General features: G+C 30.8%; 10 protein-coding genes across 10 annotated transcripts, besides 2 other annotated features; 6 read left to right on the forward strand and 4 right to left on the reverse strand. All coding sequences in view use genetic code 12, as the record gives it.

The window, feature by feature from the left end:
• Positions 1-449: 449 nt before the first annotated feature.
• On the forward strand, positions 450-2,555 carry YPS7 (putative aspartic endopeptidase; the record flags this gene model as incomplete). The annotated part of the gene is made up of 1 exon (XM_716229.2): positions 450-2,555. One exon carries the CDS (start codon positions 450-452, stop codon positions 2,553-2,555), a length of 2,106 nt encoding a protein of 701 aa, XP_721322.1.
• A 193-nt stretch (positions 2,556-2,748) lies between these two features.
• On the reverse strand, positions 2,749-3,939 carry CAALFM_C702310CA (uncharacterized protein; the record flags this gene model as incomplete). The annotated part of the gene is made up of 1 exon (XM_716228.2): positions 2,749-3,939. One exon carries the CDS (start codon positions 3,937-3,939, stop codon positions 2,749-2,751), a length of 1,191 nt encoding a protein of 396 aa, XP_721321.2.
• A 1,311-nt stretch (positions 3,940-5,250) lies between these two features.
• On the forward strand, positions 5,251-7,590 carry SEC1 (Sec1p; the record flags this gene model as incomplete). The annotated part of the gene is made up of 1 exon (XM_716227.1): positions 5,251-7,590. The coding sequence occupies one exon, from the start codon at positions 5,251-5,253 to the stop codon at positions 7,588-7,590; it is 2,340 nt and encodes a 779-aa protein (XP_721320.1).
• A 462-nt stretch (positions 7,591-8,052) lies between these two features.
• On the forward strand, positions 8,053-12,792 carry YCF1 (ATP-binding cassette glutathione S-conjugate transporter; the record flags this gene model as incomplete). Its single annotated transcript, XM_716226.2, has 1 exon — positions 8,053-12,792. The coding sequence occupies one exon, from the start codon at positions 8,053-8,055 to the stop codon at positions 12,790-12,792; it is 4,740 nt and encodes a 1,579-aa protein (XP_721319.2).
• Positions 12,793-12,933: 141 nt separating this feature from the next.
• CAALFM_C702340CA (uncharacterized protein) lies at positions 12,934-14,214 on the reverse strand (the record flags this gene model as incomplete). The annotated part of the gene is made up of 1 exon (XM_716225.2): positions 12,934-14,214. The coding sequence occupies one exon, from the start codon at positions 14,212-14,214 to the stop codon at positions 12,934-12,936; it is 1,281 nt and encodes a 426-aa protein (XP_721318.2).
• Positions 14,215-14,399: 185 nt separating this feature from the next.
• On the reverse strand, positions 14,400-16,799 carry CAALFM_C702350CA (uncharacterized protein; the record flags this gene model as incomplete). Its single annotated transcript, XM_716224.2, has 1 exon — positions 14,400-16,799. One exon carries the CDS (start codon positions 16,797-16,799, stop codon positions 14,400-14,402), a length of 2,400 nt encoding a protein of 799 aa, XP_721317.2.
• A 1,503-nt stretch (positions 16,800-18,302) lies between these two features.
• CAALFM_C702360WA (uncharacterized protein) lies at positions 18,303-18,716 on the forward strand (the record flags this gene model as incomplete). Its single annotated transcript, XM_716223.2, has 1 exon — positions 18,303-18,716. The coding sequence occupies one exon, from the start codon at positions 18,303-18,305 to the stop codon at positions 18,714-18,716; it is 414 nt and encodes a 137-aa protein (XP_721316.2).
• Positions 18,717-20,124: 1,408 nt separating this feature from the next.
• Positions 20,125-20,628, forward strand: CAALFM_C702370WA (uncharacterized protein; the record flags this gene model as incomplete). Its single annotated transcript, XM_716222.1, has 1 exon — positions 20,125-20,628. The coding sequence occupies one exon, from the start codon at positions 20,125-20,127 to the stop codon at positions 20,626-20,628; it is 504 nt and encodes a 167-aa protein (XP_721315.1).
• Positions 20,629-21,724: 1,096 nt separating this feature from the next.
• On the reverse strand, positions 21,725-22,213 carry CYP1 (peptidylprolyl isomerase; the record flags this gene model as incomplete). The annotated part of the gene is made up of 1 exon (XM_716220.2): positions 21,725-22,213. The coding sequence occupies one exon, from the start codon at positions 22,211-22,213 to the stop codon at positions 21,725-21,727; it is 489 nt and encodes a 162-aa protein (XP_721313.1).
• Positions 22,214-23,141: 928 nt separating this feature from the next.
• AHP2 (Ahp2p) lies at positions 23,142-23,699 on the forward strand (the record flags this gene model as incomplete). The annotated part of the gene is made up of 1 exon (XM_716219.2): positions 23,142-23,699. The coding sequence occupies one exon, from the start codon at positions 23,142-23,144 to the stop codon at positions 23,697-23,699; it is 558 nt and encodes a 185-aa protein (XP_721312.2).
• A 324-nt stretch (positions 23,700-24,023) lies between these two features.
• Positions 24,024-24,493: a long terminal repeat ((eta-7b) Long terminal repeat (LTR) associated with the transposon Tca11; about 470 bp long, 13 copies per genome).
• Positions 24,024-24,743: part of a mobile genetic element ((Tca11-7) Retrotransposon Tca11 on Chromosome 7, member of the gypsy group, flanked by 470-bp LTRs (eta elements)) that runs on past the window's edge.

Raw genomic sequence — 24,743 nt, forward strand, 5'->3', positions numbered from 1 at the left:
TGAAATGAGGATAATTAATAGGTGGTCATGTATAAAAGGAATATATAGGAAAGTTTGAACCGTGCTTAGTCTATTACTTAGTTATTGACAATGTATGTGAAGTATATTAGTGCGTTTCTGAATTGGTTTAAACTTGTTATGATTTAGATGAAATGAAACGAAGAGTGGTGATTTAAATCAGTTTAACAACCTTGTAAAGTTTAATTATACTTTCAAAGGGTTTCCAAAGGTAGGTGAGTAATAATAGGGGTGGGATGTGGAAGTACGTTACCGAAGTTAAAATTACGCGAGCCCATTATATTAAATCGTACCACCGTCATGGTTACTGCGACCAAATTCAAAAGTTGTTTACGGAAACAAAAAAAAAAACGAAAACGAAAATTCCACAACCATCGTGAAAAAAATAACAAACTATTTCATCCCCCCAAAACAATAAGATTAATCACATAATGAATAAAACTATATCACTACTATATTCTTTACTAATATTAATTATCCAAGTTGGAGCCGCCAGAAAGGATGCACAAACCACCCCAATAATAGTTGCACCAGAGGCTAAAACAACAACAACAACATCATCATCATTATCATCATCAACTACCACCACCACAGGAAAACCCAATAATGGTAAAAAATCACCTGGGAAACCCACAACTGATTCTAATGATATAGTACAAATTACCCTTCAAAGACCAACAACACCACCACTATTATCACAAGAAACCCAATTGAAAGGGTCAGGTGACACTAAAGCTGGTCAGGCCATTAGTGGTAGTACAACTACTAGTGTCCCTAGTTCAATCATTTATGAAAATAATGAAGATAAATCATTATTTAAAGTATTATTTACTATTCCACCAAATGATATATTTTATAATGCTGATTTTAATTTTGGTAATAATGATACCAATAATGATATTCAATTAAGATTAGATTTAATTCAACCGGAAATTTGGGTATTGAATAAATACAATTTCCCACCTTGTGAAGATTTTTTAGCAAATACCAATTCACCTACCACCACCAAGACAACCCCTTCTACTTTTACTTCTACTATGGATTATAATTATGTATTATCATGTGCATCATATGGAGCATATACATCATCATCAAATCCTGAAGACATGGAATCACCAACTCCGGGTGTAAATGTTCAAAATTATCAACCATATATAATTCCCTATTTAAATCTGCTTGAAGCTAGTGGAGAATTTGTCACTGATGATATATCATTTAATTTAACTACTGGAGATCCAATTGAATTTAAAAACATGACATTTCTTGATGTTAATGATAGTAATGCTTTAGTTGGAGGTCTTGGATTAGCGGGGACACCTAAAGGTTCAGGATTTTTATATTCATTAGTTGATCAAGGTATAATTGAATCACCAGGATATTCATTATGGTTTAGTAATGATAGTAATCCTGATACTGCTATCGCTCAATTATTACCTGGTGTTATAAATCAAAAATATTATGTTGGGAATTTTTATCAATTTGATATGATACCTCATACTGGATTTAGATATAATGCTAGTTATCAAGAACAAAATCAAGATTTATTTAATTTAATATTACCAGTGATACAAATAAGTGATATATTAATGGTGAATTTAAATTCGGGACAAAAATTGACGATGAAATCAAATGATGATCAAATACCCGTTTTACTTGATTCCAGAGCATCGAATTTTTATTTACCTTTAGAAGTGATTATTAATTTAGCTATTCAAACGAGAGCTTATTATTCAAGTGAACTCACGAGATGGCTTGTTACTTGTCATCCATTACTTGATGTTAAAGCTGCCATTGAAATCCAAATTGGTGGTTTGACGGTATCGGTACCAATATCGAAATTTATTGGTCGAGCAGTATATAATGGAAGTTCATTAAATTTTGAAAATGGGGCTGAAGCATGTGTTTTAAAAGTTGTACCTAGTTCAGTGACTGGGTATAATATGTTGGGATTACCATTTTTAAAACAAATTTATTTGGCAGTTGATAATGAAGGTAAAAAAATTGCTTTAGCTAATCTGAATAAATATTTAAAAATGACTAAACAAGATATTTTTAATGATGTGGCAAACCCTGATCAACATGTTTATAATAATACTGCTGGCGAATTAGCCGATATCACCAATTCCAATTCCAGCTCCAGTGATACTACCAGTTCTATTGAATCTGGAAACTCTGGAATTTCTGGAAATTCTATTGATTATATTAAATCAGGGAAAATACCTTTTGCCACGGTATACAGTGAATCAACTGAAGGTACATTTATATATTCTTCACTTAGTCAAACTAGTGGAGCCACGGTTATTTTAGATATTCCTGCTAGATTTAGTGGTGCTTCTATTAAAAGTGGTTTAATTTATTTAAATGGAGATTCACTGACTTCAGTTACTACAAGTGCTATTAATAGTACATCTACAAGTAAAGCACAAGCAAATTTGAATGGTCAAATGAATTATGTTGAAGTTGGAACAATGAAATTTCCAACAGCAATATTATCACTTGTTTTATCAATATTTCTTATTATAATAACATTATTATGATAAGTATGCCAAATTTTTAGAATCTATAGACTTAACACCCAACATACGTCTTATTAGTATATATATATATGAAATTAATAATTTTACATATGAAAATAAAAATAAAAATAAAAAAAAAGTGTATAAATAATATATATATTCTCTTATGCTTGAAATCTATCCTTATCCTTATCCTTATATCCCCATATTGATCTTACCTTTCTAAATCTTCTCTCAAAACAGATTTACTATTACCATTATTATGATCTTCATTTTCATAATATCGATAATAATTATACCATAATATATCCATAAATGTTAATATTAAACCTAAAATATTAATTAAACTTAATTTATCACCAAATATAATTGAACTTAAAATTATTGTTAATAATTCTTTAAAAATTCCTGCCACAGATAATGTAATTACTTGAGCCACGGTTAATAATTTAAATTCACATAAAGTCATCATAAATGCTAAAACACCCGGGATAATCAATAAAATTATTGTTGTAAATAAACCTTTAGTGATCCAAATTTCTAAATTAATAAAATTTGTCCAACCTTCAAATATCAAACCTAAAGAAAATAAAATTATACACATTCCAGGAGAGATATAAAAAATTGTACTAATTGAATTTGGAGTATAAGGATTTTTTTTCAATAAAATTTGAGTAAATGACCAACGTAATCCACTCAACATAGAAGCCATCAATACCATAAATATCCCAACCGAAGAAGAAGAAGAGGAAGAAGAGCCCAGTTCTGGTTTATCAGTCATCATTATAACGGAAATTGTCATGATGGCAACAATAAAAATCAATCTCCAATTGAATTTTTCCAATTTAAACAAAAGTCCAAACAATAAAACAAACATTAATGAAGAAGTTTTCAACATAGTATATAAGGATAATGTGATTAATGAAATTGATACATTACTTAATCCAATATCACCAGCGCTAGCAATTGAACAAGGAAATATTTGTCTAATATATATTGGGAAATCCATTAATAAACTTTGTAAAAATTTACCAATTGTTTGACCAGATATACCATTAGTTGAAGTAGGTGTTGAAACATTAGTAGTATGAAGTGGACGTAAATTGGGTTTTAAATATAATACCACACAACTTAATATACATAGACATAATTGATGGAATGATGTGATAATAATAGGAAATTTAAAATCTAATCCTGATCCAAACATCCATTTATTATAAATGGAGATTGATAATGAAAAAAAATACCAACCTAGTATATAAACAATAGATTCTATTGTTTTAGAACCATAAAGTGATACACCTAAAGGGTTTAGGTTTGAATCAGATTGAAGAGAATCATCTTCAATTTCAAATGATTCTCTAGTTGATACACCCGATGATTCTTCTGATGTTACTGGTTGCATGATAAAGAGTTGTTTGTATGTGTATAACTAAATATCAAGACTTAATTGGGGGGGGGGGAAGTAATGTGAAATTGAACAATAAGAGAAGCGAGGGAGGAACAGAAAAAGGTAACACTTTACCACTGATATTATTCTGTAATAGTAGTATATAGGAATATTAGAGGGGTGGGGGTAGGGGTGGACTAAATTAGTTTTCCATTTGACCAAATAATATATATATAACCTTTGAGCTTTGAGTGAATTGAGGTTGATAAAAATGAATGAATATGTTAATCAATTAATCGGATTGGATTGGATTGAATCGGATTGGTATGAATTGGTCAGAAAAAGAGAGAAAGAAAGAAAAAAAGAATTTTTTTTTTCCTTGGTGGGTGGGTGGTGTCTTGTTTTGGATCAACAACAACAAGCAATTTCATTATATACAACACGTATTCAAAATAACACGTATTCATTATATATATATATATATATATATAGTCAACTACTAAAGATAAGAAAGATATTAACAAGATAAAAAAGGAATAAGATAGAAAGAACTATATAGGATATATAGATATACTAACACGCTTTTATTGTGTTATTTGTAAAGCAGATTTTTAATGCAGGGATTGGGGTAGATGAAACAATTTCATATTACACACCAATTAAACTCTTGAAGAAGGGAGTTGTTTCAAATGAGCAACTTTAATAAGCAATACGGGGCATTCACAAGTAGATCGAAATAACACTTTCTTACCTTTAAACCATTAGTAATAGTAATAGTAGTAGTAGTAGTAGTAATAGAAGCCCCAGAGGTAAGAAAAAAAAATTACTCGATTGGGGAAATTATTAGAAATTTGACAACCAACAGCTAAACAGAGACAGAGACAGAGACAGCCAGGCAAACATTTTACAAAAGAATCAACATCTATTTCTTTTGGGCCACTAATATCAATCATCAATCAAACACATACAAAAAAAGAAAGTTCTTGGCTTGTTCAATAATTACAATTACGATTCAAAGTTAATCTTTCCACCACTTACTCCCTCCCGCCGTCTGAGAAGTTGCCATTGTGTATTGAATTAAGTCGAGCAAAGATAGCAAACCCCAAACGAGAACCAAAACCAAAACGAAAACGAAAACGAAAACGAAACAACAAAAAAAAAATCGACAAATTTCAAATCATTCTTCTTTTTAAGCAATTTCAACAATCAAGAATCAACATATATACAACATCGCTTGTTATCAATTTCTAATATATAATTTATTTATTAGTAATCATTATTATTTCATCTTAATACGTATCATCCTATTTCATTTGCATCTTTATCATGTCTAAAAACAAAGATCCTGGATCATTAATAAATATTCAACATGATTATATTTTAAACAAAATTAAACTGGTACAGCAACGAGGTCAATTATACAATTTAATCATCGATGATAAAATGGAATCAGTGCTATATAACGTCTTGACTAAAGAAGAGTTACTTCGTATAGTTGCTTCAATTGAAAAAATCGATGCTAAAAGAAGACAAGGAACATTTATGACGGCCATCTATTTAATTGATGTTAATATTTATAATTTAAAATGTATAATTGGTGATGTTCAAACTAGGAAATATAAAAATGGTATTGCCTTATTTCCAATTTATCAAGATTCAAGGACTCAAGATTTTTGGCTTAAAAAATTTTGGAATCAACCTAATGTATTAACATTTTTCAATAATCATATTGAATTTTTAAATGCCAATTATTTTGCCTTGGAGACTAAAGTTTTTTTAGTTGATAATAAAACTTCTAATTCAATGCCGATTTATTATAATCCTAATTGTATTGAATTTGTCATGCCTCAAGTACAATTAGTGGCCAATGCATTATTAAATTTAGTAGTATCAATGGAAGAATACCCTTTAATTCGATTTTATAATCCTCAAGATGGTGATTATGATGCTAAAAGATTACCAGAATTAATAGCTGATGCTTTCCAAGCACAATTGGATGATTATTGTCGATTAAATGAAAATTATCCTCCACCATCAGTAGCATCTAAACCACGAGCAATTTTATTGATCACTGATAGAACCATGGATTTATATTCACCACTTTTACATGAATTTTCTTATCAAGCTATGGCCATGGATATTGTTGAAAGTTTGGAAAGAACCGGGAAATATAAATATAAATCAGAGAATGAAAAGGGGGAAATTATGGAAGTTGAAGCTAAATTAGAAAATGAAAATGATGAAGATTGGGTTAATTTAAGACATTTACATATTATTGAAAGTTCAGAATTAATTTTCAATAAAATTAGTGAATTGGTTAAAAATAATCCTTTAATGATTGATCGTTCAAAAGCTACAACATCATCCGATTTAATGTATATTGTTGCTCATTTAAAAGGATTTGATGAAGAACGTAGACAATTGACATTACATAAAACATTGATTGATGAATGTCTTGATATTAATGCCCTGAGAAAATTGGCAGAATTTGCTGCTGATTTTGAACAAACTTGTTGTGCTGAAGGAGTTAGTTTTGAAGGAGAAAGAAATAAACATTTACACGATGATTTAATCATTTTATTAGCACGTGATGATTTACATATCAATGATAAAATGAGACTTGTATTGATATATGCATTTTATCGAGGTGGATTAATTAGAGCTGATTTTGAAAAATTGATTCGATTTATTGGCGTTAATGATAAATATATTACTGGATTAGTAGAAAAATGTTTTAATAATGTTGAAAAATTGGGGTTTCAAATTTTCAAAAAAAATGTTAAAGATAAACCATTTCATAAAGAAATGTATCATGTGATTAACAATGAAGGAACATATAATACTTCACGTTTCACCCCTGGGATCAAAAGAATTATGCAAAATGCTGGTAAATATTCTTTAGATAGAGAATGGTTCCCCTATTTCCGTGATCAACCATTAGATGAAGATATACCAACCAATAATACTCGTATTTCTAGCACCACCAGCACCAGCACCAGAACCACCAATAGTGCTGGCAAAGATTTACATACTAGTGGATCATTACGAAATCCTAGAATAAAAGCTGCTTGGGCATCTTCTTCATCAACATTATCATCATCAAGAAACATCAACACTTTGGGTTCACAAGCCAAAAATAAACAACGTATATTCTGTTTTGTTGCTGGTGGGATGACATATAGTGAAATCAGATCAATTTATGAATTATCATCTTCAATGAATAAAGATTTTTATATTGGATCGGAATCAATCCTCAAACCCCGTGATTTCTTAATAGGATTACAAAGTATTGATAAAAATAAAACCCCTGAAAATTTAGATTTAAATATTTATCAAGAATTAAATAAACCAACTGATCCTCCATTACATGTTTTTGAAGATGGAATACCTAAACCGAAAAAAATCATTAATCAACCTCAAAATCAATTTCAACAACAAATACAACAACAACAACTTATGTATCAAAATACTCATCCAAATGCCAATAATGGAGGAAATGAACAATCATCACCATCATCATCATCATCATCAGCACCACCTTCACATTATCAAAAAAGACAAACTCCAGGAGGAAATCTTGATAATATAGGTAATATAGGGTCACCTACATCTACAGTTGATTCAAAAGAGAAAAAGAAGAGTAGATTGAAAAAATTCTTCAAATAAAAAAAAAAAAGAAGAACAACTATCTTTAATCTTTATAGTTTAATATATGTAGTAAAAAAAAAAGCAAAGGGATAAGTCTAATAATAGTTCTTCCAATGCTTTGAATAAACCTGTAGAAAGTTTTCTAATGCTTAATTTAGTCCAATTGGAGACAATTGAAACAATAAAGAAGAAGAAAAAGAAGAAGAAGACTCATTTGTCAGCAGACTGCATATAGACAAGTGTTCTTCGCCGCCCGTGACTTTCTAATCTTTATTTCCGCAACAATCAATTTCTACTTTTTCTTCTTCTTCTTTTGCTGCCTGCTGCCTGCTGCCTGCTGCCTGTTGTCTCTATTTTTTTTCACCCCCTTACCTTATCATCCATCATTTCATCAATTCAATTCAATTCAATTAACTTCTCTTTTCCTTTTCCTTTTCTATTTATTTTTGTTAATTATATATCAAATTAAAGGGATAAATCATGGAACAAATAGAAGTGATATCTTCATCTTCTTCATCTTCTTATCTATCTAATAGTTGGAATTATATCAATCATCTTCCATTATTCTCCTTATCATCATCTAATGAATTTACAACCATCACAAACAACCACAATAACAACACTTCATCTCAATATCAAGGTTTAAATAAATGGTTAAGTTGTAATACCCAAGAAGATGGTTGGGGTCCATTATCTTCTACTTATAATGATTTGACTCCATGTTTTTTACAAGGTATTTTATTTGGTATTTCAGCAATTTTAATGATATTAGTTGGGATTTATCAAATTATTTATCTTAGAAATAAAAAAATTACTGTTGGTAATAAAATTAATTGGAATTTTTATTTGAAATTATTTTTAGTTGTTATTCAAATTGGTTTCCAAATTGGATTAATTTTAGTGTTTAATAATGATATTGGTATTATTAAATTATCTTTAATACTCAATTCAATTGCTACTATGGTTGCTCTTGGTATTCATTATTTAGAACAATTCAAATCGACTATTCCTAATGGTGTATTATTATTTTATTGGTTATTCCAAGTGATTTTAAATTTAGCAAGAATTGGTAATCTTTATTTAAGAAATAGTTTTGGCAAAAATAATGATAAAGGTTTTGCAAATTTAGTCATTTTATCCACGATAAATGCTTTTATTATTTTAATTGTGGAAATCCTGTTTCCTATACAACCATTAAATAATTATTATCATCGGGTTTCTTTAAAAGAATCACCACTTGATCAAGCTAATGTATTTTCAAGAATTACATTTGATTGGATGGGTGGATTAATGAAAAAAGGGTATCATAAATATTTAACTGAAGAAGATTTACCTTCATTACCTAAATCTTTAAAAGCCAATAAAACTACTAAAGATTTCGATCATTATTGGAATGCTCAATCTACTAACAATAAATCATTAACTTGGGCCATTGCTCAAGCTTTTGGTGGTCAATTCTTGTTGGGTGGTATTTTTAAAGGTGCTCAAGATGCATTAGCTTTTGTTCAACCTCAATTATTACGTTTATTAATTAAATTTGTCAATGATTATTCCAAATCAGTTAAAAAAGGTGATCCTATACCTTTAACTCGTGGATTATTGATTTCTGTTTCCATGTTTATTGTTTCCGTAGTACAAACAGCTTCATTACATCAATATTTCCAACGAGCATTTGATTTAGGTATGAAAATTAAATCATCATTGACATCAGTTGTTTATAATAAATCTTTAGTGTTATCAAATGAATCCAAACAAGAATCATCAACGGGTGATATTGTTAATTTAATGTCAGTTGATGTTCAAAGATTACAAGATTTAGTACAAAATTTACAAATCATTTGGTCAGGTCCTTTCCAAATTTTATTATGTTTATATTCATTACATGAATTAATTGGTAATGCCATGTGGGCCGGAGTAGCCATTATGATAATTATGATTCCGTTAAATGCTGTTATTGCTAGAACTCAAAAACGTTTACAAAAGACACAAATGAAATATAAAGATGAAAGATCAAGATTAATTAATGAAATTTTAAATAATATCAAATCATTAAAATTATATGGTTGGGAACAACCTTATTTAAAACAATTGAATTATGTTAGAAATGAAAAAGAATTGAAAAATTTGAAAAAAATGGGGATTTTCATGGCATCATCTAATTTCACATGGAATTTAGCTCCATTTTTAGTTAGTTGTTCGACATTTGCTGTGTTTGTATGGACTTCAAATAAAAGTTTATCCACTGATTTAGTGTTTCCAGCATTATCGTTATTTAATCTTTTATCTTTCCCCTTGGCAGTTGTTCCAATGGTCATTACTAATATTGTCGAAGCTCAAGTTGCCATTGGTAGATTAACGAAATTTTTAACTGGATCAGAATTACAAACCGATGCCGTTATAAGATCACCTAAAGCTAAAAATATTGGTGATACAGCGGTTCTGATTAAAAATGGGACATTTTTATGGTCTAAAGCCAAAGGTGAACAAAATTATAAAGTTGCCCTTTCAAATATCAATTTAACTTGTAAAAAGGGGAAATTGGATTGTATTGTTGGTAAAGTTGGTTCAGGGAAATCATCAATTATTCAAGCCATTTTAGGTGATTTATATAAATTAGATGGTGAAGTCAATTTACATGGTAAAGTGGCTTATGTTTCTCAAGTCCCATGGATCATGAATGGTACCGTAAAGGACAATATATTATTTGGTCATAGATATGATCCTCAATTTTATCAAATTGTATTAAAAGCTTGTGCTTTAACAGTTGATTTAAGTATTTTACCCAAGGGTGATAAAACTGAAGTTGGTGAAAAGGGGATTTCACTTTCTGGTGGTCAAAAGGCAAGATTATCATTAGCAAGAGCAGTTTATGCTCGAGCCGATGTTTATTTATTAGATGATCCATTAAGTGCCGTTGATGAACATGTTGGGAAACATTTAACTGATCATGTTTTAGGTCCTAATGGTTTACTTAAATCTAAATGTAAAATTTTGGCCACTAATAATATTAAAGTTTTAAGTATTGCTGATACTTTAAATTTGGTTAGTGATGGAAGATTAATAGAACAAGGAACTTATGATGATATTATGAAACAAGAATCTAGTAAAATCCGTCAATTGATTGAATCATTTGGTAAGAAAAAAGATGATTCCCCAACTCCAACTCCATCAAGTCAAACTGACACTAATAATGAAGTTGAAATCAAAATTAAAGATGATGATATTAATTTAGATGATTTGGATTCAGAATGTGATTTAGAAGTTGAAAGTTTAAGAAGAGCTTCAGAGGCTTCATTAGTTGTTGATGATGAAGAACGTCAACTTGGACCTCCTGAAGAAGAAGAAGAAGATGAAGACACTAAAGCTAGAAAAGAACATCTTGAACAAGGTAAAGTCAAATGGGAAGTTTATGGAGAATATGCCAAAGCATGTGGTCCAATTAATGTTGTTATTTTCTTAGGGTTTGCTCTTGGTTCTTATTTGGTCAATGTTGCTTCGACATTTTGGTTAGAACATTGGTCAGAAATCAATACTAAATATGGATATAATCCTAATGTTGGTAAATATCTTGGGATTTATTTTTTGTTGGGCATTGGATATTCTTTAGCTTCATTGATTCAAAACACATATCTTTGGATTTTTTGTACTATTCAAGGTTCGAAAAAATTACATAATAGTATGGCTGTTAGTGTTCTTAGAGCACCAATGACATTTTTCGAAACTACTCCAATTGGTAGAGTTTTAAATCGATTTTCTAATGATATTTATAAAGTTGATGAAGTTATTGGTCGAGTTTTCAATATGTTTTTCAGTAATTCCATTAAAGTTTTCCTTACTATTGTGGTTATTTCATTTTCAACTTGGCCATTTTTATTCCTTATTTTACCATTAGGAGTATTATATATTTATTATCAGCAATATTATTTAAGAACATCACGAGAATTGAGAAGATTAGATTCAGTTTCCAGATCACCAATTTTTGCCAATTTCCAAGAATCATTAACTGGAGTTTCGACAATTAGAGCTTATGGTAAAGAAGAACGATTCAAATTTTTAAATCAATCAAGAGTTGATAAAAATATGAGTGCTTATCATCCGGCAATTAATGCCAATAGATGGTTAGCTGTTAGATTGGAATTTTTAGGATCAATAATTATTTTGGGAGCCGCCGGATTATCGATTTTAACATTGAAATCGGGTCATTTAACTGCTGGATTGGTAGGGTTATCGGTTTCATATGCATTACAAATCACTCAATCATTGAATTGGATTGTTAGAATGACAGTTGAAGTTGAAACCAATATTGTTTCTGTCGAAAGAGTATTAGAATATTCTCGTTTGAAATCTGAAGCAGCAGAGATTATTCCAGATCATCGACCACCACAAGATTGGCCTCAACAAGGAGAAATCAAATTTAATGATTATTCAACTAAATATAGACCTGAATTGGATTTAGTCTTGAGGAATATCAATTTAGATATTAAACCAAAAGAAAAAATTGGTATTGTGGGTAGAACCGGTGCTGGTAAATCATCAATTACTTTAGCATTATTTAGAATAATCGAAGCTTTTGATGGTAATATCAATATTGATGGTATAGATACATCTTCAATTGGATTATATGATTTAAGACATAAATTATCGATTATTCCTCAAGATTCTCAAGTTTTTGAAGGTACGATTAGATCGAATTTGGATCCAACTGATGAATATACCGATGATCAAATTTGGAAAGCCTTGGAATTATCTCATTTGAAAGATCATGTTTTAAAAATGCATAACCAGAGGGAGACTACCGAGGAAGAAGAAGAAGAAGAAGAAAATGGTGAAACTAATCCATTGTTGGTTAAAGTGAGTGAAGGTGGAGCTAATTTATCAATTGGTCAAAGACAATTAATGTGTCTCGGTAGAGTCTTGTTGAAATTAAATTATTCCAATATTTTAGTTTTAGATGAAGCTACTGCTGCTGTTGATGTTGAAACTGATCAAATATTACAAGAAACCATTCGAAATGAATTTAAAGATAAAACAATTATTACTATTGCTCATAGATTAAATACAATTTTGGATTCTGATCGTATTTTAGTATTAGAAAAAGGTCAAGTTGCTGAATTTGATACTCCATCGAATTTACTCAAGAATAAAGATTCATTATTTTATGCCCTTTGTGAACAAGGTGGATTTATAAATGATGAACCTAAGGTGACAGCAATAGAATAGTAATAATGATTAGAAGAGTTGAAATAAAAAGTTGTTGTTTGGTTTAAAAATCCATTATTATTTATATTTACGTAGTATATAGAAACCAGAGTATATATAAACTTCCCTTCCCCCTAAACAAAGAGTATAAGTTGTTTTTTTTTAGCTATCACTTCTTTTTCTTAATTGGAAAATGGTATATAATTGTTGAAAATCCAGTTTTTGTTCAACTTCAATTGGGATGAATTGTTCAATATTTGGTCCTTGAATTTCAGAAAATTTCTTCCCATCATTTTCTTCTTGTAAAGTGAAATATTTTATAGAATGTTGTTCTGATTCTAATGAAGTTATAATTGTTTTATTATCAGCAGCAATAGCAAAATCAATAATTGAATCATTAACAATTATAGCTTGTAAATATTTGGCCTTATAAGAATCATCAAGATTGAATACCAATAGCACTGGAGTATTTTCCACTAAAACAATCAATAAATGATCCTCCTCCTCCTCTTCATCATTAGTTCTTAAAGTTGCAATTTTAGCAATTGAGATTTCTTTTGGTGAAGTTTCAGTTCTAAATCTTGTAGGTGGTAAATGATCATCTGATAAATATGATTCAATATATTGTCTTAATTGAATAGTTTCTATTAATTCACCTTCATACCATTTCCAAATATTTATAAAATCATCACCTCCTCCACTAATCAAAATACTAGGATCATATTGAACAGGGATATATAATTGAGATACAAATTCATCATGACCAAATAAAAAATTTTTTATTACATAACTTTTGGGATAATTAGATATTCTAATATGTTCATCACGATCAGCAGTTATAATGAATTGTTTATTATTATTATTATTATTATTATTATTATTATTATTGTGATGGGTGGTGGCCATTGTTATATCAGTTAACATTGAAACATGACCTAAAATCGGTTGTATATCTTTTTCTATTTCTATTTCTATTTCTGACATACTAGAATCATCATTAATAGATACAGTATATACATCACCGAATTTATCAGCAACAATTGCACGTTGTCCTTGTGAATCAATAGTAATTGAACTTGGTCGTTTTGGGATTGGTTGACGTTTAATTAATTTCAAACAATTAATTGAATTATTAAAATCTATTTTGAAAATTAATATTGATTTATCAGAATCTGTCGATGCAATAATATGTTGTTCATCAGGGGTAAGTATTAAATATCTAAGATGATTATGAATTTGTTGAGTTGAAATTTGTCTACCAGTACGTTTTTCAATTTGAATTTTTGGATGATTTGATTCAGTGGTATCTTGCCATTCACCTACTTTAATATCATCATCTCCTCCACCTTTGGAAATATCAAAAACTTGTAAATAATTTTTCACAATGGCAAAAATATGAGTACCTTTCTTATTTGTAATTAATATTTGAAATGGATGTTTCATGGGGGTCGATATGTGGTTAACTGTTAAAAGAATGCTCATCGATTGTAAATTTTTCAAAAATTTTTTTTTTTTTTTTTTAGTCTACAACTTCTTCTTCTCACGGCAACTTGTGGTGGTTAGTTAGTTAGTTAGTTAGTTGCTTAGTTTGTTGTTTCTCATATATTAAAATCTATAAATACTATACACTATTTCTTTCCAAATCCCCAACCAATTGTCCAAGTAGATAATCGTTTCCCTATAGTTTCAGTACTAGCAGTAGTTGTAGGAGTAGTTGATTTAGATGTTGTTGGGGTAATGGATTTAGGTGTTTTAGGTGTTGATGGTATTATTGGCGATGATGGTGTCCCCATAGATTTATCTTCGGTTAAAGGTACAACTTTTTCAAACCCAGCTACAAGTTCATCAACAGTATCTTCATTCTCATCATTGTATTCATCATCATCATCTTCTTCTTCTTTGTCTTTGTCTTTGTCTTCGTCTTTGTCTTCGTCTTGATCATCATCTTCAATAAACTTGTGAGCTTTTATAGTTTGATCATTCATGGATGATGTATTGGTGATGGCTGTAGTTTTTGCCTTAAAACTATTGAAAAAATTGGAAATATTCTTATTAATAGAATAAGGTTCATCTTTTAAATCAAGGGCAGTATGTTTTGGTTCAATAAAATTGAAAATAAATTCATCGGCCATCATATTCCATATTTTGAAATTTTGGGTTTTTTTCCATGATTCAATAAATTTCATATTAAATTCAGTTATATGACTAGCTTCATTAAATCCTGGTGGTGGTTGTCCGAATCTTTCTGAATATTGATTATATCTCATGGTAGATATTAATGAATTCAAATAATCTTCAAATTTGTATCGTATATAATCATCACTACCAATAAAATCATCGTGTTTAGTAGTGGTTTGATCACAATTGACTAAATGATGAATAAATTTTTTATCTAGTGCACTCAATTGTAAATCTTCTGTTGCATACAAGTTTTTCGGATATGTGACTTCATTAGTATCTAAATTAATTAGTACATCAATTCCGTATGAAGTAGCTTGATTGACAAATAAAAGATTAGAACATCCAATCATAAAGCTGTTCACTGCCAATTCATCCAATTGTTGTAACGGTAAATACGGATTCCAAAATGAATTCTTAGTGTTGAATATTTGTAATGGCAATCCAAAAAATCGCAACATTGATACTCTATTAGTTGTATTTAGTGATTGTGGTTTTGATAAAGGTCCATTAGTCTCAGCATAATCTATAAGAGGACATCCAGAATCATCAAGATTATTAATCAAATTTGGCATTAATGATAACATATTGTTTTGAAATTGTGTGAGTGCTTCAAGATTGTTATTTGAATATATAAGTACCTTCTTTTCTAATAATAAACTTTTGAAAATAATTAAAAATCTCGATCTAAATTTCCCTACTGTCGATTTCAAATTTAAATTGACATAATTTTCTTCTTCTTGCTCCAATTCAGTATGCATTTCATTATCAACAAGTTTAAATTGACCATTTAAATTTTCAAATAAATTATCCAAAATTTCAAAATTATCAAAAGTTTCTTGTTGAAAATAACTTTTAGCTATTATCGATAATTTATCTTTGATTTTGGTGAAAATAGGTTGCTTTCGTGTAATAACAACAATAGCTTTTTGAACAATAGATCGAGTGATATCTTTATTCCGTTCTCTTTCTTCTTCTGTCAAATCACTAGTTTTAACTTGTCTTACACATGAACATCCAAATAATGTTTTCAAATGTCGAGGATCTCCTTTAAAGTTGTTGACATCATTGAAATCATCAATTGATTGTTTTTGATCAAAATCATAAACTAAATTGAAATTTGAAAATGTTTCTTCAAATAAATGTGATCCATCAGGAAGGGCTTGAAATGGAATATTTTTAAATAAACCTTGTTTATAATCAGGATGATAATTCGATTTCCACCATTGAATTTCTGGACCTCTTTGATGATGGAAATCTACTAAACAAATGGCAAATATCATATCATCATATTGAGATTGACTAGCACGTTTGGAAGAATTCCTTGTTGTAGTGGAGGTGATGGGGAGGTTCTTAATTTGAATAGATTTACGTTTTGAAGAATTTGAAGAATCCGATTTCCTTCGTTGTGAATCAAACAGTTGTCGTTTCGACAGATGTGAAGAGTGGGAATCTGTTGTCAGTAGTTCTTCGTCAATTGATTTCTTGATTTCAGACAGCTTACTGTTGATATTATTATCCAGCGTCAATTTTTTAATTGAAGATATCGAGTTGTGTCTATCTTCAGAGTGTGTGCTGGCATTTCTCCCTAATCTAATTGGTCGACAATGAAACTCTTCATTAGTGGGCAAACTTCCCTTTCTGCTTGGTGAATCAAATGAAGGAGTGGTAGGAGTACCACTAGGACTATTTGACGAATTTGATATGATGGAATTTCTGTTACGTTGTTTAGTTAATCGAAGTGGTCGTAAATCACATCCTGATGATCCAAAACTTTGACGTTTCTGCAGTTTCTGTGGTGTTGATATAAACAGGGATTCTGATTCCATTAATGAATTATCTGAACTCATTTTTAATATGACAATAATTAACAAAAAGTGATAGTGATTCCTTGTAATGATTGGAGTCAATTAGAAACCAAGGAAGGAAGGAAGGAAGAAAGAAAGAAAGAAAAAGATTAAACAAATATCCGGTAAAAAAAAAGAGTTAAAACCTCTTTGTTGGCAATAAACGAAATTGAATTGAGTAAATGGTGTTCTTTGTCGTTGTTCTTTGTCGTTGTTCTTTGTCGTTGTTGTCGTTGTTGTCGTTGTCTGTGAATGTATGTAATGTAAGTATGTAATGTAAGTATGTAAAGAAGAAAATGTATTGTTAAGAAATTTTTAATTCGTGTCTTTGTAACTAAAATAAAAATGTATGAGTGCAGTTCTCTCTCTCAAATACCCAAGAAAGAAAAAGAAATTGGTTTCACTAAAATAAAATTTTTCTTACTTTTACTTACACTTACAATACGTCTTAAACTTGAAACTTTTCCTTTTTCAATTTTGTAAGGAAACAAATAGAGATCAAGGAGCAAACTGGCCATCAATAAACCCTATTTAATAATATGTGTAAGTGTGTAAATTAATGTAGCTCGAGTATGGATCTTAATTTTATCTGTGTGTGTGTGTGTGTGTGTCCCACGCACAATTTTTGTTATAGACGAAAACTAAAAATGGACTAAGTAGTTCCTTCCTATCTCCCTCTAGTCAAATACTGATTAGTCATGGTTTGTAGTTGAAGGATATGCTTACATAATTCATATAACACCACAATCACACTAACAATTTCTCGTCAGGTACAGCAACAACTATTAATTGTTTACTTGTTTTGTTTGAGATTTAGCATATTTTTTTTTGGTTATGTTCCCTTATGCCAACCCTACCATTTCATGTTAAAAAGTAATTAGTATTATAAATAAGGGACTGTGCGTTTAACCCACTTTTAAAACATAATAATAGTAATAGTAGTAATAGTAGTGGTAGGTAATACTACATTAATTTTATAATTTCAAGTGTTCATTCATTCAATAACCAATTTACGAATGAATGCAAAAAAATTTGTTACGTAATATATCATACGAATTTGATTTATCTCCTTTCCCCAATCTAAAAAAACTAATAATAAAATTGATAATTGCTTGTTTACTATAATTTAGTCAAGCTATTCGAGTTGAATATTAATTATCAAAAGTAATAGTATTGGACTTGAAGGTAAATACGAATGAATTGAAAAGAATTAATGACACTATTGTTTAACTGGGTCCACTCCAAATTCAATTTTTTATTAGCCTTCACCATATTTTCTTCGTAGTTTAAGTTGAATATTATCATCCATCTTATCTTTTTACCATTTAATAGAACTACCACCCCCCTTCCTCCCTCCTGGTAATTTATCTATAGAAACAACTATAAATAGTTTACAAGATTTCCCACCAATCTTTTCTTGACTTTGATTCTGTTTCTGTTTCTTTTTTTTTTTGACCCTATCTTTCATTCGTTGACGTCTATTTCATATTTGCTGATCCTTTAAATATGTTATTGCCAGAAAGTATTAATTCCCAGAATTTAGTTAAAAGAATTGTGTATTATAGTTCTTATGATGATTATTCCGGTTGGTGGAAATGGAGATGGTTATTATGGTTATTGTTATTGATTCCTATTTTTCTTACCATCTTTTTAATAGCAAGAAGAGGAAGACAAAATAAAGTGGTGGCTTATAATAATCCTCCTGATCCACAAGCAAATGAGGCTTATTACAATAATAATCAATATCAAGGAGGGTATAATAATGATTTACCCCAACAAGCTACTCCAGGATATGGTACCACAAATTATCCTGAAACTTCACAGCCAGGATATAATCTTCAACAACAACTGGGAGATTATAATTCTGGTGAAATTTCCAGACCGGAAGGTCCACCCCAGGCACATACAAAATCTTATTAGACATTTTTTTAAGAAGCTTTGACACTGTGGGTATTTGCTTTTCTTATTTTTATATGAAGTATAGGATCTGTTTTATGTTGACAGATACAATATACACTCTATTATTATTGTATTTCTTCAAGTTATGTAGTCGAGGTTTTCAAAAATTATGACATAGATAATGCATGGTGACTCAATAAGCTACAAGTATTTTACAAACAATCTGCTAGCAGGAGTCTAACAATTTTGAATATCAGCTTTACTTGGTAATAATATTACTTTTCTTTTATCTTCTTGTAGTAATTTACTGACTCGTCATTGTTGACACTATGAATGGTACGGATAAAAATAAGTACATCCAATAGGAAACACCTTTCCACTGAGTTTGTATATAGTTAACGATATTCCTTAGCAAGTACTGTTGTTTTGGCATAGCTACCGGTATTGTGTCCTCAAATTCATTGTTGTGTCAGGGATCCGGAATAATCACCAATAACAAGAAGCGTGGGACCAGAATTGATACGGGGATATAATTAATGATTATACCTCTGGCATGAAATTTAGAATCACAACCATACTTTCAAACTCTCTTCCCTTTGTTAGAAATGATATGTTGTTGTTGGGATGGCGTATTGGTTTGAGTAAAGTGAATAAAATTAAACATGGTTGCAAATGAACCGCAAACTTGCAAAGATTACATAAAAGCCATTTCAATTTTTTTGGCCATTGGACACACACACACGCCCACCACCGATTCCTGCTTTCCATTCCCATTCCCACTCCATCTCTCTCTCGCTCAATTCGACCTTATCCCTAAAGTGTTGGCTTTGCTTGTTTCTTTTCTATTTAAATTGATCTTGCAGTAAATCATATAACTGAATTTACTTCTTTGTTCATAGTTTATAAATACCTAGCAAATAGTATTTAACTAGGATCATGTCACGTGACATAGCTTGAAATTTAGCAACAATCCATTTGTCCACAATAATACAATTGCTCAAATAGTTGATTGCTTAATTGCTCTTTACTACAATTTAATCAACTTATGAGATATTGGCCAGTTTTTTAGAATTCTGATGATAGGGTTAGCGGTGGTGGTAAATACAATAGAAATGGGAATCAATGACACAACTATTGAAAAAAAAACTGTGCCACCTTAATTCTAATTCCCAATTCCCAATTCTCAATTCTCAATCCCAATTTATTTTTCTTAGCCTCGCCATGGATTCTTTCTCCATAGTTAATAATTGAAGATTTCCTGCACATAGATACTAACTGTGACTAAAATAGCATCATTTAACAAAGCAAAATAAATAATCTTGGTATTCTTTATTATTATATATTTATTGATGAAATTCACCAATCTTCTCTCCATATTTTCTTCTTCTTCTTCCTTTTTTTATTACTTGACATCTGTTTGTGTTTAAATATGTTATTGCCAGAGAGCATTGATACCCAAAGTTTAATTAAAAGAATTGTCTACTATAACAATTATGACCGTTCGGGTTGGTGGAGATGGAGATGGTTATTATGGTTATTAATATTAATTCCAATTTTTGCCATGATATTTTTATTATCAAGAAGAAGAAGGCAGAATAAAGTAGTAGCTTATAACAATCCTGGTCCACAACCAAATGGAGCTTACTATAATAACAATAATCAATATCAAGGAGGGTATCAAGGAGGGTATCAAGGAAATAACGATTTACCACCACAGGCTACTCCAGGATATATCCCTCCTGCTTATCCTGAAACTTCACAACAACAAGGATCATATGGTGGTGGTTATAGTTCTCAACAACAAAATGGTTATAATCCTCAACAACAAAATGGTTATAATCCTCAACAACAACAACAACAACTGGGAACTTATAATTCTGAAGAATTTTCTAGACCCGAGGGTCCACCCCCGGCACATACTAAAGGTTATTAGACTTTAAAGATGTTTTTGACATTGTGGATTTTAAATATTATTATATTCTATTATTATTATTATTTGTATTGAATATATAATTGTTTACGTTTGAAAGGTAGATGAAGAATGCGTGTTTGTTTTAAACTATGTAAATGGGCACTCGTAATTGTAAAAAGACCGTTAGGTATGTTAAACATCATGATAAGTAAGTTCAAGTTAGTCTTAAGTTGTTCATTCTTAACACAATTTGAAGAAGTGTATGCTTTGTAAAAGCTTATGGACTCTGTTGGCAATATTGGCAGGGCATTTGATACGATGTTCTCCACTTTTATTTCTCAAGTCAACTCTTCTAATATTGATGGACTAAAACAAGCTTTGTGAGTTGATAGGTAAGTGGATAATGTTATTATACAATATAAGCTCTACTTGGTATAGAATTCACTTCTCTTTTCTCCTTGTTGATTATCTAATGATTTTCTTATAAATGATTAGAAAAGATCAGGGCATACGATAGAAAACATCATCTCCATAAGTTTGAATGTGCCAAATTTTTGGTATATCAAGCTTCACTTGTGTTGTAAAATGGTCAGCTTTTTAGGGACCTTTTGTAGTGCCCACAGTACTGGAATCAAATCACCGACAACAAACAAGCGTGAGGCCAAAATTGAATCTAGATATATAATCAATGGGTAAGAATATCCATATCGTCTACATAAAATATTACAAATCCGCTGCACATTTTAAATTCTCTTTTCCTTGTTAGAAACTATATTCATGGCATAGGAAGTGATATGGTGTTAGAAAAATGTGTATTGACAAGTGTGATGTGGAAAAAAGGAACGTGGTTGCAAATGAACTGCAAACTTTTCCTAATATTTTTCAAGGAGATCAATTTTTCGGACATTAGACACACTCCATACACACACAGAGATTGCCTTCCTCCATTATCCACCGCCTTCAGGTCGTTGGCCCAACTTTTTCATCTTTACAATACAAATTCTTAACTGAGATTTAATTCCCTTTTTGGTTGTTATTTTTCATTCTTGACAAAAAGCTATAAAAGACCTAAAAAAAAAATATAGTAACTATTAATTACTTTTCTTCGGTGCTTCACTTACAATTGACCAGATTCTTCAATGACAATCTTCTTAGAAGTAGCACCGCTGCCAGAACCAAAAGATTCAATCTTTTTAACAATGTCTAAACCATCAGTGACTTCACCGAAAACAACGTGTTTACCATCCAACCATGGGCATGGAACGGTGGTAATGAAGAATTGGGAACCATTGGTGTTTGGACCAGCATTGGCCATAGACAACAAACCTGGTCTGTCATGTCTCTTGACAAAGTTTTCATCAGCAAATTTGGTACCGTAAATACTTTTACCACCAGTACCGTTAAAGTTGGTGAAGTCACCACCTTGAAGCATGAATTGTGGGATGACTCTGTGGAAAATAGAACCTTTGTAACCAAAACCTTTTTCACCAGTACATAAAGCTCTGAAATTTTCAGCAGTCTTTGGAACGACATCATCGTACAATTTGAAGGTGATCTTTCCTAATTTTTGACCATCAGCGGAGACATCAAAGTAAACGGTAGACATTTTTATTGGGGGTGTTCTTGGTAGTAATTGAGTTATTCGAAGTAACAATTGAACTTAGAAAAGAAGAAAAGAAGGAAGAAAGAAGGAAAGAAAGGAAAGAGGAAAAGGAAGAAGATTTTAAATGTCCAAAATATATATGAAATTTTTTTTTTTTCGTTCGTTCCTTCGTTCGTTGAGTTTTCATAGTGTGTGTCTTCCATTGTTAATTAGCTGTTCAGAGATTTTGTCGGACAACAACATACGTCGTTTTTCAACTTAAGGGGGGGGGGGGGTGGTGGAATGAGACAGCAGTAAAGAACGCACGCACACACAGGTCGTGTAAAGCTGCCAAATAGAACGTGCTGGAACATTGTATAAAAAAAGTAGTGTCTGAACAGAATTGGTCTTTTTTAACATTACCTCATTGTGTGTGTGTGTGTCTGACCCTATTGATGAATTGTGGGGGTGTTGAATTTAAATGTAAACGTAAATCTAGAATTAATGGGAATTATATTACATCAGATCTTAATTGCTATAGTTTCTTTACTGAGCACTGCCATGAAAAAGCTTTTTCTAACCAAAAGGTTATGTTAATTTTGTGGAGAAGAGATTTTGCCATTGTATTATAAGCTCTACGTCATTGAAACATGTCACACATCACTAACTCTTGTAAACTTGTAAATTTTCGTCAATTCTTGAAATTACAACTCTATGCTTCTAGTTGGATCAACCAATTGTCTAATTGACAGGAATTGTCGTCAAGTTGACGTGGTTTTAGACCTAACTTTATTAGGTGGAGTAAAATTGAAATGGTGCGCCGGATATTACCGAGAAGCCACACCCTCCCTCCCTCCAGTCTCTACAACCAAGATAAGACGAACAGCCAAAAAAACAAAAAAATACCGATGCTATTTACCAACCCTCTTTCTTCGATTATCTATACTCCTCAATGTCATTTAAAGAAGGTTCCAAGTTCCCAGCAGGTGTTGAATTCTCCTATATTCCAATTCAATTGGATGATTTAGAATTAATTAACCCTTTGAAATGTGATGTTGCCAGTCAATTAAAACTCGACAATTTATTAACCAAATTATCCACTACTGATACTCCTAATTTATTAATTGTTTCTGTTCCTGGTGCATTTACTCCAACATGTACTGAATCTCATCTTCCCCCTTATTTAGAAAACTTGGCCAAATTACATGACAAAAAAATCGGTGCTATTGTTGTTCTTGCCACAAATGATCAATTTGTTGTTAATGCCTGGGGTAAAGTTTTAATTAAAGCCTATGTGAAAACTTCTGGTAAATTCCCTGAAGTTATATTTGCTAGTGATGGTGGATTTAGTGAGAAATATGGCTTAGCTGGTGATAGAGGTGGAATTATTAGAAATAAAAGATATGCTGCTGTTATTGATTCTAAAACTAAAGATGTGGTATATTTGGGAGTGGAAACTGAAAAAGGTGTTCAAAGTTCTGGAATTGATGCTGTTTTAGCCAAGTTATAAAGAAATTGCATTCAATAGTGTGTGATAAGTATAATATGAAATTAATATAAAGAATGATATTGTTTTAGAAGTATTGCTGTATCTAAATCAAAGTACAAACTGTTGATGATCTTCACAGACCAGGCCAAAACTTACTTTATTAGTATCTGAAGTTACGCATTTCGTTACATTCTCTAAACTTTAAGCTTAAAACGAATTGGTTGTAGGTTTATATTGCCCCCCCCCCCTTGCCCCCTGCTAACCCCCTCTTCGTAGCGGGTTGGTATTAAGCTTGGCTAACCCACAACAACAACAAAAAAAAAAATTCAATGTAGTACAATAAAATGTCACGACGTAGCAAATCTCAGTGCGTACGTTCAGCAGTTAATTTAAGATAATTTATAATATAGTAATTTTTATGAGATTTCCATTAGTATTCAATTCCTCTGACTCAGGTTGAACCATTATTCATGAATGGTTACACATTTAACTCCTTTTACCAGTGATAATATTCACCTTAAATGCTCTCAAGTATATAGTACTTTCATTTCTCTAATTAAACCTAAATAATATAAAATAATTCTTTTTCTTCTTCTAAATATTTCTCTTAAATAAAGTAGTTTATGTGCAAAATAGAACGGATGTGTGTCCACCAATTCTTATTACACTTACTTTAAGTTTCTGTTACCCTAAAATGTCGTAGGCAATTACTTGCAGTCATTGTGCATCATTTGTAAGATGTTGAGTAATTGTCTAGATGTCGCACTTGACCTGATCAGCCTGTATTCGCGGTAATGTTGGCTGAGTGTGTGACAGCCTCCCCGGGGTTTAAAGTGAAAAGCTCCCGCGGATAATAAAGCTTGAGGCGATGACGTGGATAAGGGATTTTCAACTTTGTACCAGCTAAGTCTTTGAGATAAAACACTCTATCGGTCGTGGAAGCAATGCGATATGGACCGCTCCATGGTTGTTTAAGTTTGTGACTTTTAACTTTTTGAATAGGCTTATCCCAAAGTAAGACCAAATCGTTGAGTTGTAATGGATCTGTTCTGCCAGTTTGCTTAT

Source organism: Candida albicans, chromosome 7, assembly GCF_000182965.3.
Source record: "Candida albicans SC5314 chromosome 7, complete sequence".
Classification (NCBI taxonomy): domain Eukaryota; kingdom Fungi; phylum Ascomycota; class Pichiomycetes; order Serinales; family Debaryomycetaceae; genus Candida; species Candida albicans.